The 14,299-nt window shown below is 45.6% G+C and overlaps 2 protein-coding genes across 2 annotated transcripts; both read right to left on the bottom strand.

Moving 5' to 3' along the window:
- Nucleotides 1-5,575: 5,575 nt before the first annotated feature.
- LOC148791116 (zinc finger BED domain-containing protein DAYSLEEPER-like) lies at nucleotides 5,576-6,329 on the bottom strand. The gene is made up of 2 exons (XM_088890396.1): nucleotides 5,777-6,329; nucleotides 5,576-5,691 (listed from the first exon to the last, which is right to left on the bottom strand). The coding sequence occupies exons 1-2, from the start codon at nucleotides 6,327-6,329 to the stop codon at nucleotides 5,576-5,578; spliced, it is 669 nt and encodes a 222-aa protein (XP_088746522.1).
- A 7,475-nt stretch (nucleotides 6,330-13,804) lies between these two features.
- On the bottom strand, nucleotides 13,805-14,299 carry LOC148791115 (uncharacterized). Its single transcript, XM_088890395.1, has one exon. The coding sequence runs from the start codon at nucleotides 14,297-14,299 to the stop codon at nucleotides 13,805-13,807; it is 495 nt and encodes a 164-aa protein (XP_088746521.1).

Below are 14,299 nucleotides of genomic sequence, written 5' to 3'. Positions count from 1 at the left end.
TGATAGACGAACGGCTATACCGAAGATCCTACACGCTCCCCTACCTGCGCTGCCTGCGACCCTCTGAAGCCGAACTCGTCCTCCACGATACTCATGAGGGCCTGTGCGGTGGACACTTGGGGGGCAGAGCCCTCACTTAGAAAGCACTACGACAAGGGTATTACTGGCCAACGATGAAGACATATGCGACCGAGCTCGTCAAAAAATGCGACAAGTGTCAGAAGCACGCCAACATCCACCACCGACCTGCCGCCGACCTAAAGTACCTCACTAGCCCATGGCCATTTGCGCAATGGGGGATTGACTTACTCGAACCATTCCCACCAACTACATGACAAAGGAGGTTCCTGGTGATGGCAATCGACTATTTCACGAAGTGGGTCAAAGCTGAACCTCTCGCAACAATTACAGCTCGGAATGTGCAGAACTTCTTTTGGAAGAACACAGTGTATCGTTTTGGGTTACCTCGGGTACTGATCTCCGACAATGGTAAGCAGTTCGAAGACATCAAATTCCAAAACTGGTGCCGAGACATGGGAATTCAGCAGAACTTCACCTCGGTGGCACACCCTCAGGCAAATGGTTAGACGGAAGTCACAAACAGAGCTATTCTCCGCGGACTAAAGGCGCAACTAGACCGAGCTAAGGGACTATGGGTAGACAAGCTGCCCAACATATTGTGGGCCTATCGCACCACAGAAAAGACAACCACTGGAGAAACCCCCTTTAACCTCACCTACGGCACCGAAATAGTCATTTCAGCTGAGATCGAAGTCCCCTCGCTAAGAGTAGAAGCACATGATGATAGGGTGAATGAAGAGGAGCTACGCACCAATCTCGACTTGCTTAAAGAAGTACGGGACCTTGCATACATCAGGACCGCGGCCTACTAGCAAAGTGTAGCTCGATACTATAACACCAGGGTCAAAAAGCAGACTCTCCGCGTCGGCAACTTGGTTCTCCGTAAGGTTATGGCGCCTGAGCCCGGTATTGGCAAGCTCGGTCCAAACTGGGAAGGACCCTACCGAGTAAAGCGAGTACTCGGGGAAGGAATGTACGAGCTCGAAACCCTAGAAGGGGAACAAGTACCTCGGGCATGGAATATTGTCAACCTAAGGCAGTATTACCTATAAATAACTGAGTGAACCACGAGTCACTCTCAGGGCTTAAGGGCCAAAACGCCGAGCTGACAAAGACCTCGGCACAATAAAACCCGGTCGCTCCTATGCCATGGGCAAACACTGAGAGCAGGCCACGGGTCTCTCAGGGCTCAAGGGCCAAAATGCCGAACTAACAGACTCCGGCATAATAACGTAGCCACCCCTATGACGCGAACAAATTCTAAGGAGCTAAGGCACCAAGTTAACCAAGGAGCTCGACACCACAGTACATGATGCATCGAGGGCGCATGCAGACCAGCGGATTCCGCGACGCTTAGCTCACCTCGGCATACAACCAGAAGACAGTTTGGGCACATGCCTTACTATGCCTTATTGTTAATCACCTCGGTGTACGCCAGAGGACAGTTCGGGTACATGCCTTACTATGCTTTACTGTCAGTCACTTCGGTGTATGCTAGAGGACAGTTCGGGCACATGCCTTACTATGCCCTAATATGTCAATCACCTCGCATACTCAACCATGATAGCTCGGATAAAACAACACTTGGGAAAGAAAGATCAATTTCATTAACAAGTAAGTTTTGTACAGTGAGCTTGCCAAAAAACAAACTGAGCTCGTGGGCTCGCAATACAAGGACAATCACTTTGGGGGCTCTTCGTCTCCGCGTGAGACCTCCTCAGGAGCTTCGGGCTGGTCAGGGGCATCCGCTTCTTCATCATCCTCCACCTCTGAATCCGGATCCTCTGTGGCTTGATGAGCTATTTCATCCATGATTTGCGAGGTGGTGATGGCACTTGTGTCAAGATCGGGGTACGTGTGCCTTATCAACCACCTGCTGAGCTTGAACCCCTTGCGGTAAGCCTCCTCCAGGATGGCATCGAACTTATCAGACTGGATGTACTCTGCGATAGCCTTGACTTTCGTCTCCTCTATCGCTTGAGTGAAGATCTCGGTCTTCTCTTCGAGGTCCACCTTGAGGAACTCCACCTCATGCAGGAGGGCCTTCTTATTCTCCTTAAGGCCTTCCGCCTCTACCCTGAGGGCGTCTAGCTAGCCCCTCAGCACACCCTTCTCATGTGCCAGTTCGGCTTTGAGGGCCTCCACCTCGCCCCTCAGCACATCCTTCTCGTGTGCAAGCTCGTCCCTCTCCGCCGTCAGCGCCGTAATAATGTCCCTCTGACCCCTGGCGCCGCTCTCCAACCGGTGGATTTGCTCGTGAGCTGCCCGCAGATCGGTATGGGCAGCACGGGAAGACTCCTCGGCGGTTAGAGCCCGCTTTAGGTTCCTCTCGGACTAAAGAGCGAGGGCGTGCACGACGGAGTCTGCCTGGAAGTTAGTTAGTACCGAAGAAAAGTATACATATAAAAGGAAAGGAAAGGAAAAAGAAGAGAACTTACCACCATAGCGTGGGTGGCAGCCCGGGCTCCGAGCTGAGTAGGGTTGAGCATATCGGCCCAGGCCAAGATTTCCTCATTGTAGATGGCTCCTTTGATTTTTCGAAGGCCGCACTGGGGGACCAAAATACTTCGGCCCCCATCCGGGCTCCCCAAGCTAGAGTCCGTCGTCTTGGCTGTACGAATGGGTTCGACAAAGACTTTGGCTGCTACGTCGGCAGCCCCGGTGGCAACCTCTAGCTCAACTACCGCCCTCATAACGGACTCGGCCCAAGTCTCGGGCTCCCTAAGCGGTATTTCCTCCTCCAAGTCAATAATCGGAGGAGCCCCAGGGAGCTCAGGCTCAGAGGTTGGAGCCGGCGGAAACTTGGGCTCGGGAGTGGGGGCTGGAGGTGACTCGATACGGGCTCTCTTAGCAACCCGCTTCTTCCTTCCCTTCATGTGCTTGAAGATCCGATCTCCCTTAAGTTTGTCTGCCTCCATGGGACCTGCAACAGAGCTCGGCATTAGTACTCAAGTAAAAGAAAGGAGCAGGCCAGACAACTAAGGTACTAACTACCTACCCAGACTCAAGCCGACCTGGATGAGCATATTCTCGGTGATGAAGTCCTTGAAACTACAATCGACCTCAGCCCACGATTGGAATGTCTCCCTGGTCTTCGTGTTGAGGATGATGCCGGGGTCTTGGATAGCCGCCCTCCAGTGAGTAGGGAAGGGCCACCCCGCAGGGTTCCGGACTACGAAGTAGTCCTGCTTCTAGGTCGGGATCTTGCTAGGAAGCTTATGCATCAACTTGAACCCTGGGCGAGGGGACAAGTAGTAAGCCCTCCTGTAGTCGGGGAGAACGCATGAAGCGCTCTTCTTGATGGTGAGGATAGAACATAATATGTCCAAGTTAAGGGGGAGGACATACTCGTAGCAGAGGGAGATGGTCCCAACCACGTTACGGACCGAGTTCGAGTGAAGCTGGTCTATCGTAACATTGAAGTGATTCAAGATCTCCACTATGAGTGGATGGAAGGAAAGGCGCAGCCCGGCTATGAGCTGCTCCCGGAAGATTACGACCTCGTTAGGGCCGTGCTCCCATGGGAAGTTACCCGCGGGAATACTATAGGTGTACTCCCTGGGCAGGTTGTACTATTGAATGAGTTGACGGAGCCTCTCTAGGGTCATAGTGGAAGGCCCGAACCTGTTCGGCATCCGACCTCGGTGGGAGGTGGACGCCAAGTTACCCGAGGCCACCCGCGCCTCAGGGAACTGGACTCCGGTAGGGTTACCCTGAGCCGAGGTACCCACCTCGGGCTCATCTAACTGGCTATCAAAGGAAGACATAACGAAACCGAAGAAGAGCTAGGGTGACTCACCGAAAAGAGAAGGACCGAACTAGGAAGAACTGACCCGAGATGAAGGCTTTAGACGCGAGCTCAAAACTACAGCTGAAGATTTGTGGCAAAGGAAAATGGCCAGGACCCCCGTTGTTTATAGCCACTATATGCGGGCATCAACGGTTGAGATCAAAATGATCTGACGGTTCACATGAAAACCGACTGCGCGACCTTCGAGGCAAAATCAGTTTAGCGCATTTTTTGACGCCCACGGAGTCTATAACTCACGTGACATCCACGCGTAGACCGTACGCGACCCGAGCTGCGCCTGGCAGAACTGAGCAGAAAACCGGTCTAACCTATGAGCTGGTAGACAAGACAGTTTGGACTCCGAGTCAAATCCACCCGGCAGACTACGGACTCCCCGCGCTAGGTCGACACCCCTAGCACGGGGAGTGGGGGACAATTGATGTAGGGTGATTTGGCCTGACCTCGTAGCACAGGGACACGTGGACATGACCTGGCTTAAGTGACAATTCAGCGGGACAGCCTATCCACTACTCGGCGTAGCGAGCTCGCCGAGGCCCGGCCAAACGACTCGGTGGGTGTGACAGCTCGTCAAGAAGCAAGGCCCAGCTCACCCCGAACTTGAGGGTTGAACACCCCGAGCTCCCCCATGCAAAGGGACCCGAGCTCTCCCTTCCTAAGAAGGAAGCGCCCCAACTTTTGGCTAAGTGTCCCGAGGGAGAAACACCTCGGGACAGCACCATCGAGACTCCTGTTCGTACTTGCTTAAGGCTCGCCTCCAGTGCGGGCACCTCGGTGTACCTTGGCACCTCGGTGCAAGGCAAACCTACCCCAGGTGGTTCGGTGCACAATAGCTCGGCAGACTGCAGGGAGATCTTCCTGACATTTGAACCTACCGAATCCGATGGTAGTGCTCGGATCCCTTGCCAGGCGGTGTTTTGCCTGCCGTCTCTGAAAGGCATGGCACGCCTGACGAGTCTGTACCCTACAATAGCAGCAGCCTGCACCTACCACCCCTGTCCTGGCAGTAACGGCTAGGGCAGTGGCGGTTACGCCTGATGTGACCGAGCTCCGGTATAAAAGGACCCCGACTCTCACGAAGCAAAGGTATTGAAGCTAGCACTCTCAGCACTCTTAAATCTCTATGTCTTCTTTAAGTTTCCTCAGAGTTCTAACTTAGCCATCGGAGTGTTCCCACCGGGAGTGCTCCTTGGGAACCCTTCACCTTCCTCTTCCTCTTAGGTGGCGTCCGTCACAGCTAGGAGCAAACTCTCAGCCAGCTAGGAGTGCTCAGATTGTGCTGCATCAATACTATTCCTCTAAAAATAAAATTTTCCATCACCATTCCCATAAAGTTAACATGAAAACACACATTGACACAAGTATAATATAACAAAATAAAACATAACCAATACCAAACTTGTTCCAAAAGAAGTTTTAGGACTTTAGCCATTTATCTGTTCTTGAAAACAACCATTCATCAATACAAAATCATATTGTTCCAACAAAAATAAAATATTTCAGCCATCCATCATTCTTGAATCCACTAACAAGCTTGAATATCCCTCATTCTTGAGCCATCAAAACCTAAAAGAAAAAAACAAAAAGGAAAAAGCTCATTGTCATTGCTCATACTATCTAAGTAATTTATTTTCATATTCATGTCAATTAACAAAAAAATAAATGAAAGGTATGGTAATATAATACCTAAAACTTATCATCAAGTTCAGCACCTTCTTCATCATCATCACTACTATTTGATCCCTTCTCCTCTTCTAATAAACTTGAAGATCCTGTAGGAGTGTCCAAAAAGCTTAATCCCCCTACATATAATTCGAAAAAACTATTAAAATAGATTCAATGAAATAAGTAATAATATATTTGAATAAATAATAGATAAGAAATCACCTATTGCAAAGCCTCGTGCATGAAGACAATCTACAAGACAAACCAAAGCTTGAATTGTCTTAGACTTAAGTGAACTTCTCCATTGATTGATTACCTTCTTTCCAATGCTAATTGCTAATTCAGATGCAATTGTGGAGATATGAATAGCTAAAATATCCTGAGCCATTGATGTCAACTCAAGATACCTAAATGAACCCTTACTCAAATACTCCAAAACATCAACATCTGCCTTTATATCATGGTTTTGCTCCTCTAAGTAAAGATCTAATTGAGTTTTCTCATTTTGAGACTTTCTTTTTAAACTTAAAAACTGCTCATAATCCTCGAATCCATCACCATCATCATTGTCCTCACTTATGTTAATTTGACTATAAGATCCAACCGTAGAGGTGGAAGAAAAATTTTCCTTATATTTAGCAAACAAGGTATGAAGAGTATTCAAAACATAATTAACATGCTTCTCAGCACCATCCCCATAAAGCTTATTAAAACAATATTTCACTAACCTTATCTTGCAATGGGGATCCAACACAACAGCACAAGACAAAATCATATTATATTCAACCCAATATTTATCAAAATTTTCTTTCATATCTCTAACCATGTGAGACATAAAATTATTAGGTACCCTATTCATTGCCATCAAATGTCTATGAACCATCCACACTCCCTTAAAATAAATGTTTAAAGTAGGGTGCTTGGTGGCAGAAAACATACAAGTAACATCATAAAAAATGTTCAAGAATTTGTGAAGTTTATTAACCTTTCCCCACTCTTCTCCTAAAAACACAAACATTTTAAAACTATTATCCCTTTGCCACCAATTTTGTAAAACTTGCTTATAAAAAATGGCATGCTCATGCTTCAAATAAGTTGAATCCCATCTCACACACATGTTTATCCTCAACCTTTTGGTGGTGTTCAAATGAAAACTTTTTTTTAGCAATTTCATAAAATATGCTTTTTCGAGCAATTGATTTGTTCATATATTTCACACCATTACAAATTTTAGCAACAACATAATCAACAAGTCTCAAACTAACTTGCACAATAAGATTCAGAATATGGCTACAACAACAAATCTTTAAAAAAAATCACTACTGCACACCAAAGATTTATATATTGAAGATCTGAATTTCAAATATTAGCCATTACATTATTATAACTTGCATTATCCAATGTGATACTAAAAATTTTTTGATCAATATTTCATTCACTTAAGCATATAGCCACCTCATCTACTAAAGATAGCCCATCAAAAGGAAGTGTCAAAGATTTAAAATGAATAATCATTTTCTGTAATTTCCAATTGTTATCAATCTAGTGAGGAGTTATGCACATGAATTCATCATCAGTATACTCAGATCTCCAATTATTAGATGTTAAACGAATCTTACCAAGTGCAAGAGACAATTCATCTTTCACACCCTCTCTCTCTTTCACATAGTTAAACATGATATGTCTTCTAGCAGTATGCCTACTTACACTCTTAAACTAGGGTTATGATGTGTAATAAATCTAAAACCAAGTTCTTCAATTATGGTAAAATGGTGCTTTTCACACACAAGAAAAACAGAAAGTGCCCTACGAGAGTCTTGTTGATCAAATTTTTAATTTTTAAAAGATGTACTCCCATCAATATTTGATTGTGTGGTTACCTTATACTGCCTACTCTACATTGTACATCTAGGGCAATGTGCTAAATGACGCTCTAAGTGAGTGGTTCCCTTACTTGATTTAGCTTCTAGGATCTTCTTACAATGATTGCATCGTGCCTATTCTGAATTAAATTTTTCCATTTTTTCCCATACCCTGGATGTCAATCTTTTCTTAGAAGTTTGGCCATACTCTTTGATGATGGCGGATTTGGCCCTCCAATGACATTGTGACACACGGCATCTCAGAATAACTAGATGACACCTAGACACCACCTAAGTGATGATTTGGAGTCCCAGATTGTGGTTCGTCTTTACCCTGACCTAGCAACCTGCCTTTACCGCTGACCTGGCAACTTGCTTTCACCACCAACCTGGCGACTTGCCTTTACGCCAACCTAGAGACCTTGACCACAACTTAGGTCGGCTTATAGCACCACATCCAGGGTCAGCCTGTAGCACCTTCTCACTGGCCGAAGTGACCTCGACGTAAGGAGCGACCTCCCTCGAGGGCTTGCCGACCTGACTGGGGACCAGGCGATGACCTACGAGATGTGCTCGCCGCCAAATTTGGCATGCATATCCAAATGCTCCCAGGTTTCTCAGAAATTGGCCCACGTACCGAATGTTCCAGAGGATGGTCAACATGCATGGCGGTTACCTTCGAGGGTCTCAGACCAGTTAGGCACGACCTCTCAGAAATCTCGAATGCTGTGCGTGAGGCCCAAACCAAACAATGCCTATATAAAGGCATCAACCCCAATGATACAAGAGAGAGGCGAGTAAGCACATTCTAGCTCTCATACTTTATGATTTTTAGCTCACGGTCTACTACGAGAGCACTAACTTAATCATCGAAGCAACCTCGCCGAGTTAGCCACCCCGGGTCCTCTAACATTGATTCCTTGCAGGTTTCTCTGAAGAGCTACCCAGCTTAGTAATCAACCTAGCTCGTTACTCAATCTACCCTTAGCTCGGCATCCAAGTCCTCATCCAGCAAAAATCCTCCACCTCAGCCTCTGAGTCATCGCCCACCTAGAAGTAGTCTGAATAACAGGGTGCTGCCAAAAAACCCTTCATCAATTGGCGTCGTCTGTGGGAAACGCTACAAGAAGCTAAGTTCTCATCTCTAAAATGCTAAGTCCTTATCTTCTAGAAAGCTAAGATCTCACCTTTTAGAAATTAAAGTTCTCACTTTCTAATTTCCATTTTTTTGTGAACTCAAAGGCACTTTTGAGCAGCATCAACACTCAGAACGAATACCGATTACTAGGGGGTAAAAACATCTATGATGAACCTGGAGAACTCCCCTATGACAATCAGACAAGTTCGGGCTGAACTCAGCATCCCCAATGCCCCAGATAAATACTCCGCTACCACATGTGAACGCCCCTCTTCCCGCAATAGAGCCATCAGCAGTTCCCGCCGGATCGAAACGCGACAGTTCCATGAGATGAAGCATGAATTTCCAGATGTGAGCATGGGAGCAGCTCGACATATTCATGTAGATGCAGAATAGGAAGTAGTAGAATGACCTTAACAACCAACAGTCTAGCGACAAGCACCTTGGAGTAAGGCTGTCCCCGTAGGTCGAGCCAGTCATGGTTCCCGCAGGAAGTTGATGGCCAACAAACTAAGTAGCTCTGTCGAGTTTATTTTAGCCCAGATAAGCCTCATCAGTCCTCTTCGCGAGGTCTCCCCTACAGATTGAACCCTTCACGGCTGCTGTAGGAGTTAGCGGCATATGAACTGTGCGAACACCCTTGCAGGTCGAGCCCCTCAAGGCTTCCAAGTGAGTCGGCGACCTACAATTAGTAGAGCTGCTCCCGCAGGTTGAGCTCCCTGTGGCTTCTTGTAGGAGTGGACGACTGGTGTCATTACGAGGCTGATGTAGTGCAGCTGTGGCCCTGAACTACCGACTCACACCGACAACAACATTATGCCCTCGCAAGGGGGGGGGGGGGTAAAACATGTACGCCGTGGTCTCGCAAGCACTCACCCATGAAGATAATCCCACAAGATGACGTAGAATCAGCCATATAAGAAGTTACTACAGAATCACCACCCGCGTAGGCGGAAAGGTCAGGCCGCACATTGGCCAAATAATATTAAGGAGAGTGGACTATCAAGTTGCTCCCAGAGCCTAAGGGCTAAGGTGTCGAGCTGATAAAGACCTCGGCATAACCTGAGACCCAGTTGCCCCTTTGGCATGGGCAAAGTCAAGAATAAGGAGAGTGGACTACGAGTCGCGAGGTCTCCCCTATAGATTGAACCCTTCGCGACTCCTGTAGGAGTTAGCGGCCTACGAACTATGTGAACGCCCTTGCGGGTCGAGCCCCTCAAGGCTTCCAAGCGAGTCAGTGACCTACAGTTAGTAGAGCTGCTCCCGTAGGTCGAGCTCCCTATGGCTTCTTGTAGGAGTGGATGACCAGTGTCATTACGAGGCTAATGCAGTGCAGCCGTGGCCCTGAACTACCGACTCACACCGATAACAACATTATGCCCTCGCAAGAGGGGCGGTAGAACATGTACGTCGTGGTCTCGCAAGCACTCACCCAAGAAGATAATCCCACAAGATGACGTAGAATCAGCCATATGAGAAGTTACTACAGAATGACCACCCGCGTAGGTGGAAAGGCCAGGCCGCACATTGGCCAAATAATATTAAGGAGAGTGGACTACGAAGTCGCTCCCAGAGCCTAAGGGCTAAGGTGCCGAGCTGATAAAGACCTTAGCACAACCTGAGACCCAGTCACCCCTTCGGCATGGGCAAAGTCAAGAATAAGGAGAGTGGACTACGAGTCACTCCCTAGGCCTAAGGGTTATGGTGGCAAGCTGACAGAAGAACTCGACACCACACAAAACCCAGTCATTTCGGCATGGGCAACCTAAACCCTAGTCGCTTCAGCAGGGGTAACCTAAACCCTAGTTGCCTCTCCGGCATGGGCGAAATAAAAAAGCAGTTTGCATTCATCGGTGTGCAAACCTGTCAGATACATTCCCTACATTGTTCATGCCTCTTGGCTTACATCGACCTCATATTATTCCTAACTATGCCCAGCCCACTAGTTTGGCACCTCAGGTGAATCCACACTTAGAAAATTTTTTGGAGAAAAAGAAAGAGAGAAATAGAAACGACAAAAAGAAGATTAATTCGGCACAAGAAAGAAAAACAAAGGAAAGACTATTTCACTTTCAGCATCATGGCGGACGCCAACTTGGTTGATCTCTTCACAGTCAACCTCCACCTTGGTTCCTAGATCAGCATCGAACTCATCGGATACTCTTTTGAGAACCAGCTTGAGAAACACTGTGTTGAAGTTTACCTAGGTGGAGTGACCTGATAAAACAACCACACAGAACCCTTTCTTGAGGACGGCATGATGAGCTACGCTCTTGAGGTACTTAATTGGATGGTAGAACCCCTTGACGGTCGCATCCCTAATAAGGTAAATTCCCTCGGGGTACCTGCTGCTCCACCTCTCCTCGAGCAGATGAATTCGCTCTCGTGCCCCGATAATCAAGACGGCGAGGTCCTACGTAAGGCTGCAAGCACTTGGACTCTTCCGACTTGAGAAGCAAATTGGACTGACACTTACAACTACGAGCTTATCAAATCAGTCATTTCGGGCCAAAATGAGCAATCTACTCCCTTCGCCGAGCTACTTTCAGCTCGGGAGTGGGGGCAATTGATGAGGGCGGATTTGGCCCTCCAATGACATTGTGACACATGACATCTCAAAATAGCTAGATGACACCTAGACACCACCTAAGTAATGATTTGGAGTCCCAGATTGCGGCTCGTCTTTACCCTGACTTGGCGACCTGCCTTTACCGCCAACCTGGCAACTTGCCTTCACCGCCGACCTGGCGACTTGCCTTTACGCCAACCTAGTGACATCAACCACAACTTAGGTCAGCTTGTAGCACCTCATCTAGGGTCACCTTGTAGCACCTTCTCACTGACCGAAGTGACCTCGACGCGAGGAGTGACCTCCCTCAAGGGCTTGCCGACCTGACTGGGGACCAGGCGGTGACCTGCAAGATGTGCTCACTGCCAAATTCGGCATGCATATCCCGACGCTCCCAGGTTTCCCAGAAAATGGCCCACATACTGAATGTTCCGGAGGATGGTCAACGTGCATGGCAGTTACCTCCGAGGATCTCATACCAGTTAGGCACGACCTCTTGGAAATCTCGGATACAATGCATATGGCCCAAACCAAACAATGCCTATATAATGGCACCAACCCCAATGACACAAGAGAGAGGCGAGTAAGCACATTCTAGCTCTCATACTTTATAATTTTTAACTCGCGATCTACTACAAGAGTACTAACTTAATCATTGGAGCGACCTCGCCGGGTTAGCCACCCCGGGTCCCCTAACATTGATTCCTTGCAGGTTTCTCTGAATAGCTACCCAGCTCAGCAATTAACCTAGCTCGGCACCCAATCTACCCCCAGCTCGGCCTAGTCAGCTCGACATCCAAGTCCTCATCCAGCAAAAATCCTCCACTTCGGCCTCTGAGTCATCGACCACCTGGAAGTAGTCCAAATAACAGGGTGCTACCAAAAAACCCTTCATCACTCTTGATAGTCATTTTCTAGGTCTGGAACCTCCACTCCTACAATTGCACTTTCACTTGCCAATGACATTTAAATTATCAAATACATGAAAAATCAACTAAAATCAAATAACATGAACTGAAATGATTTTAGATATAAAATGAACAAAAAATCAATCAAATAAAATGATTTCAGATATAAATTTCAAGTTGAAATGGTTTTAAATATAAAATGAACAAACAATCAATATAATTTTAGATATAAAATCGATTAATAAATCAATCAAATAAAATGATTTCAGATATAAATTTCAAGATAAAATGATTTTAGATATAAAATGAACAAAGAAATCAATCAAATAAAATGATTTTAGATATAAATTTCAAGCTAAAATGGTTTTAGATATAAAATGAACAACAAAATCAATCAAATAAAATGATTTAGGATATAAAATGAACAAAAAAATCAATCAAATAAAATGATTTCAGATATAAATTTCAAGCTAAAATGGTTTCAGATATAAAATGAACAAAATCAATATAATTTCATATATAAAATTAACCAAAAAATCAATCAAATAAAACGATTTTAGATATAAATTTCAAGCTAAAATGATTTCAGATATAAAATGAACAAAGAAATCAATCAAATAAAATGACTTCAAATATAAATTTCAGGCTGAAATGGTTTTAGATATAAAATGAACAAAAAAATCAATCAAATAAAATGATTTCATATATAAATTTCAAGATGAAATGATTTCAGATATAAAATGAACAAAAAAATCAATCAAATAAAATGATTTCATATATAAATTTCAAGATGAAATGATTTCAGATATAAAATGAACAAAGAAATCAATCAAATAAAATGACTTCAAATATAAATTTCAGGCTGAAATGGTTTTAGATATAAAATGAACAAAAAAATCAATCAAATAAAATGATTTCATATATAAATTTCAAGATGAAATGATTTCAGATATAAAATGAACAAAGAAAATCAATCAAATAAAATGATTTCAGATATAAAGTGAACAAAACCAAATAATTTCATATATAAATTCGAATAAAATGATATCAAATGGTGTTCTTGTGACTGGTTGGCGAACAGAAGTGGAGGGGGAGAAAGAGAGTAATCTTTGTCACTAGTTTCCACTTGCTGGAGTGCCGCCAGCCGATGTTGGGAGATGGGAGATGAATTTGCTTTCCCAGTCGTTGTTGAGTGTTGAGGATGGGTCATAGGTCTGTTGTTAAGGATGGGGTCACCGGTTGTAGCTATTAAGTGTTGAGGATAGGTCGTCGGTCGCCGATGTTGAGGATGGAGTTGTCGGTCACCACTGTTGAGGATGGGGTCACTGATCGCCGGTCGTTGCTATTGATGATAGTCTTCGTAGATCCTCACCAGCTGTGTAGAAGGGCTGAGGAGGGAGCTATCGGATGAAAATTGAAAAGTATGAAAGAGGTTAAGGGGAGAGTATCGAGTGAAAACTAGGTTCAGATTTAGAAAACAAAAAATATTAGTCTATTTTTAATTTTATATATATTGTCGGGCCGGGTCGGGCTTTCATTTAAAATCTTGAGTTTGGCCCAAAATTAAGTCAAGCTTAGATCATTGGACCCAAGTCCGGGCCTGTGGGTTTAATAATATGTCCAAGCCTATCCGAGGTCGGGCCGTCAGGCTACCTGAACCATGAACAAGTCTATCAAGTACCTTAGGTCGGTGGGTTGCTGAGGTATGTTGGCATGTTGCTGGCATTTGTTACACTTTTGTACGAGCTATATGGTGTCCACCTTCATCGTCGGCTAGTGGTACCCTTGTCGCAGTGCCTTTTGGGCTAGTGCCTTGCCCCACAAGTGTCCGTAGCAGAGACCTTCATGGATCTCTCGTAGCACTTGGTTTGCCTCAATAGGCCACAAGCAGTGCAGGTAGGGGAGCATGAATGACCTTCTATACAGCTGCTCGACAATGAGTACATAGCGAGCTGACTGCCACTCAACCCTTTGTGTCACGTTGTGGTTTGCTGGTAGGGTCCTGTGGCACAAATAATTAGTGAACGAATCCATCCAGCTTAGCTCTACTGCCAGGACAAGAGCAACCTCATCTACTACATTCTCATTCTCTATGCTTGGATGCAGCAGGTCTTCGATGTAGACGATCCTTCGAATGTTATCCATCGCATTGGCCAGCTTAGAAAGTGCATCGGCTTCAATGTTTTCAGACCTCAGAATTTGTTGGATGTACCACGGGCAGAAGTTCAAGAGGAGCTCTCTGACCTTGGCTAGGTAGGCCAACATCAT

This window comes from Nelumbo nucifera, chromosome 6 (assembly GCF_055504915.1).
Source record: "Nelumbo nucifera cultivar China Antique chromosome 6, China Antique-T2T, whole genome shotgun sequence".
NCBI lineage: Eukaryota > Viridiplantae > Streptophyta > Magnoliopsida > Proteales > Nelumbonaceae > Nelumbo > Nelumbo nucifera.
This window is presented reverse-complemented; position numbering and strand designations above follow the sequence as displayed.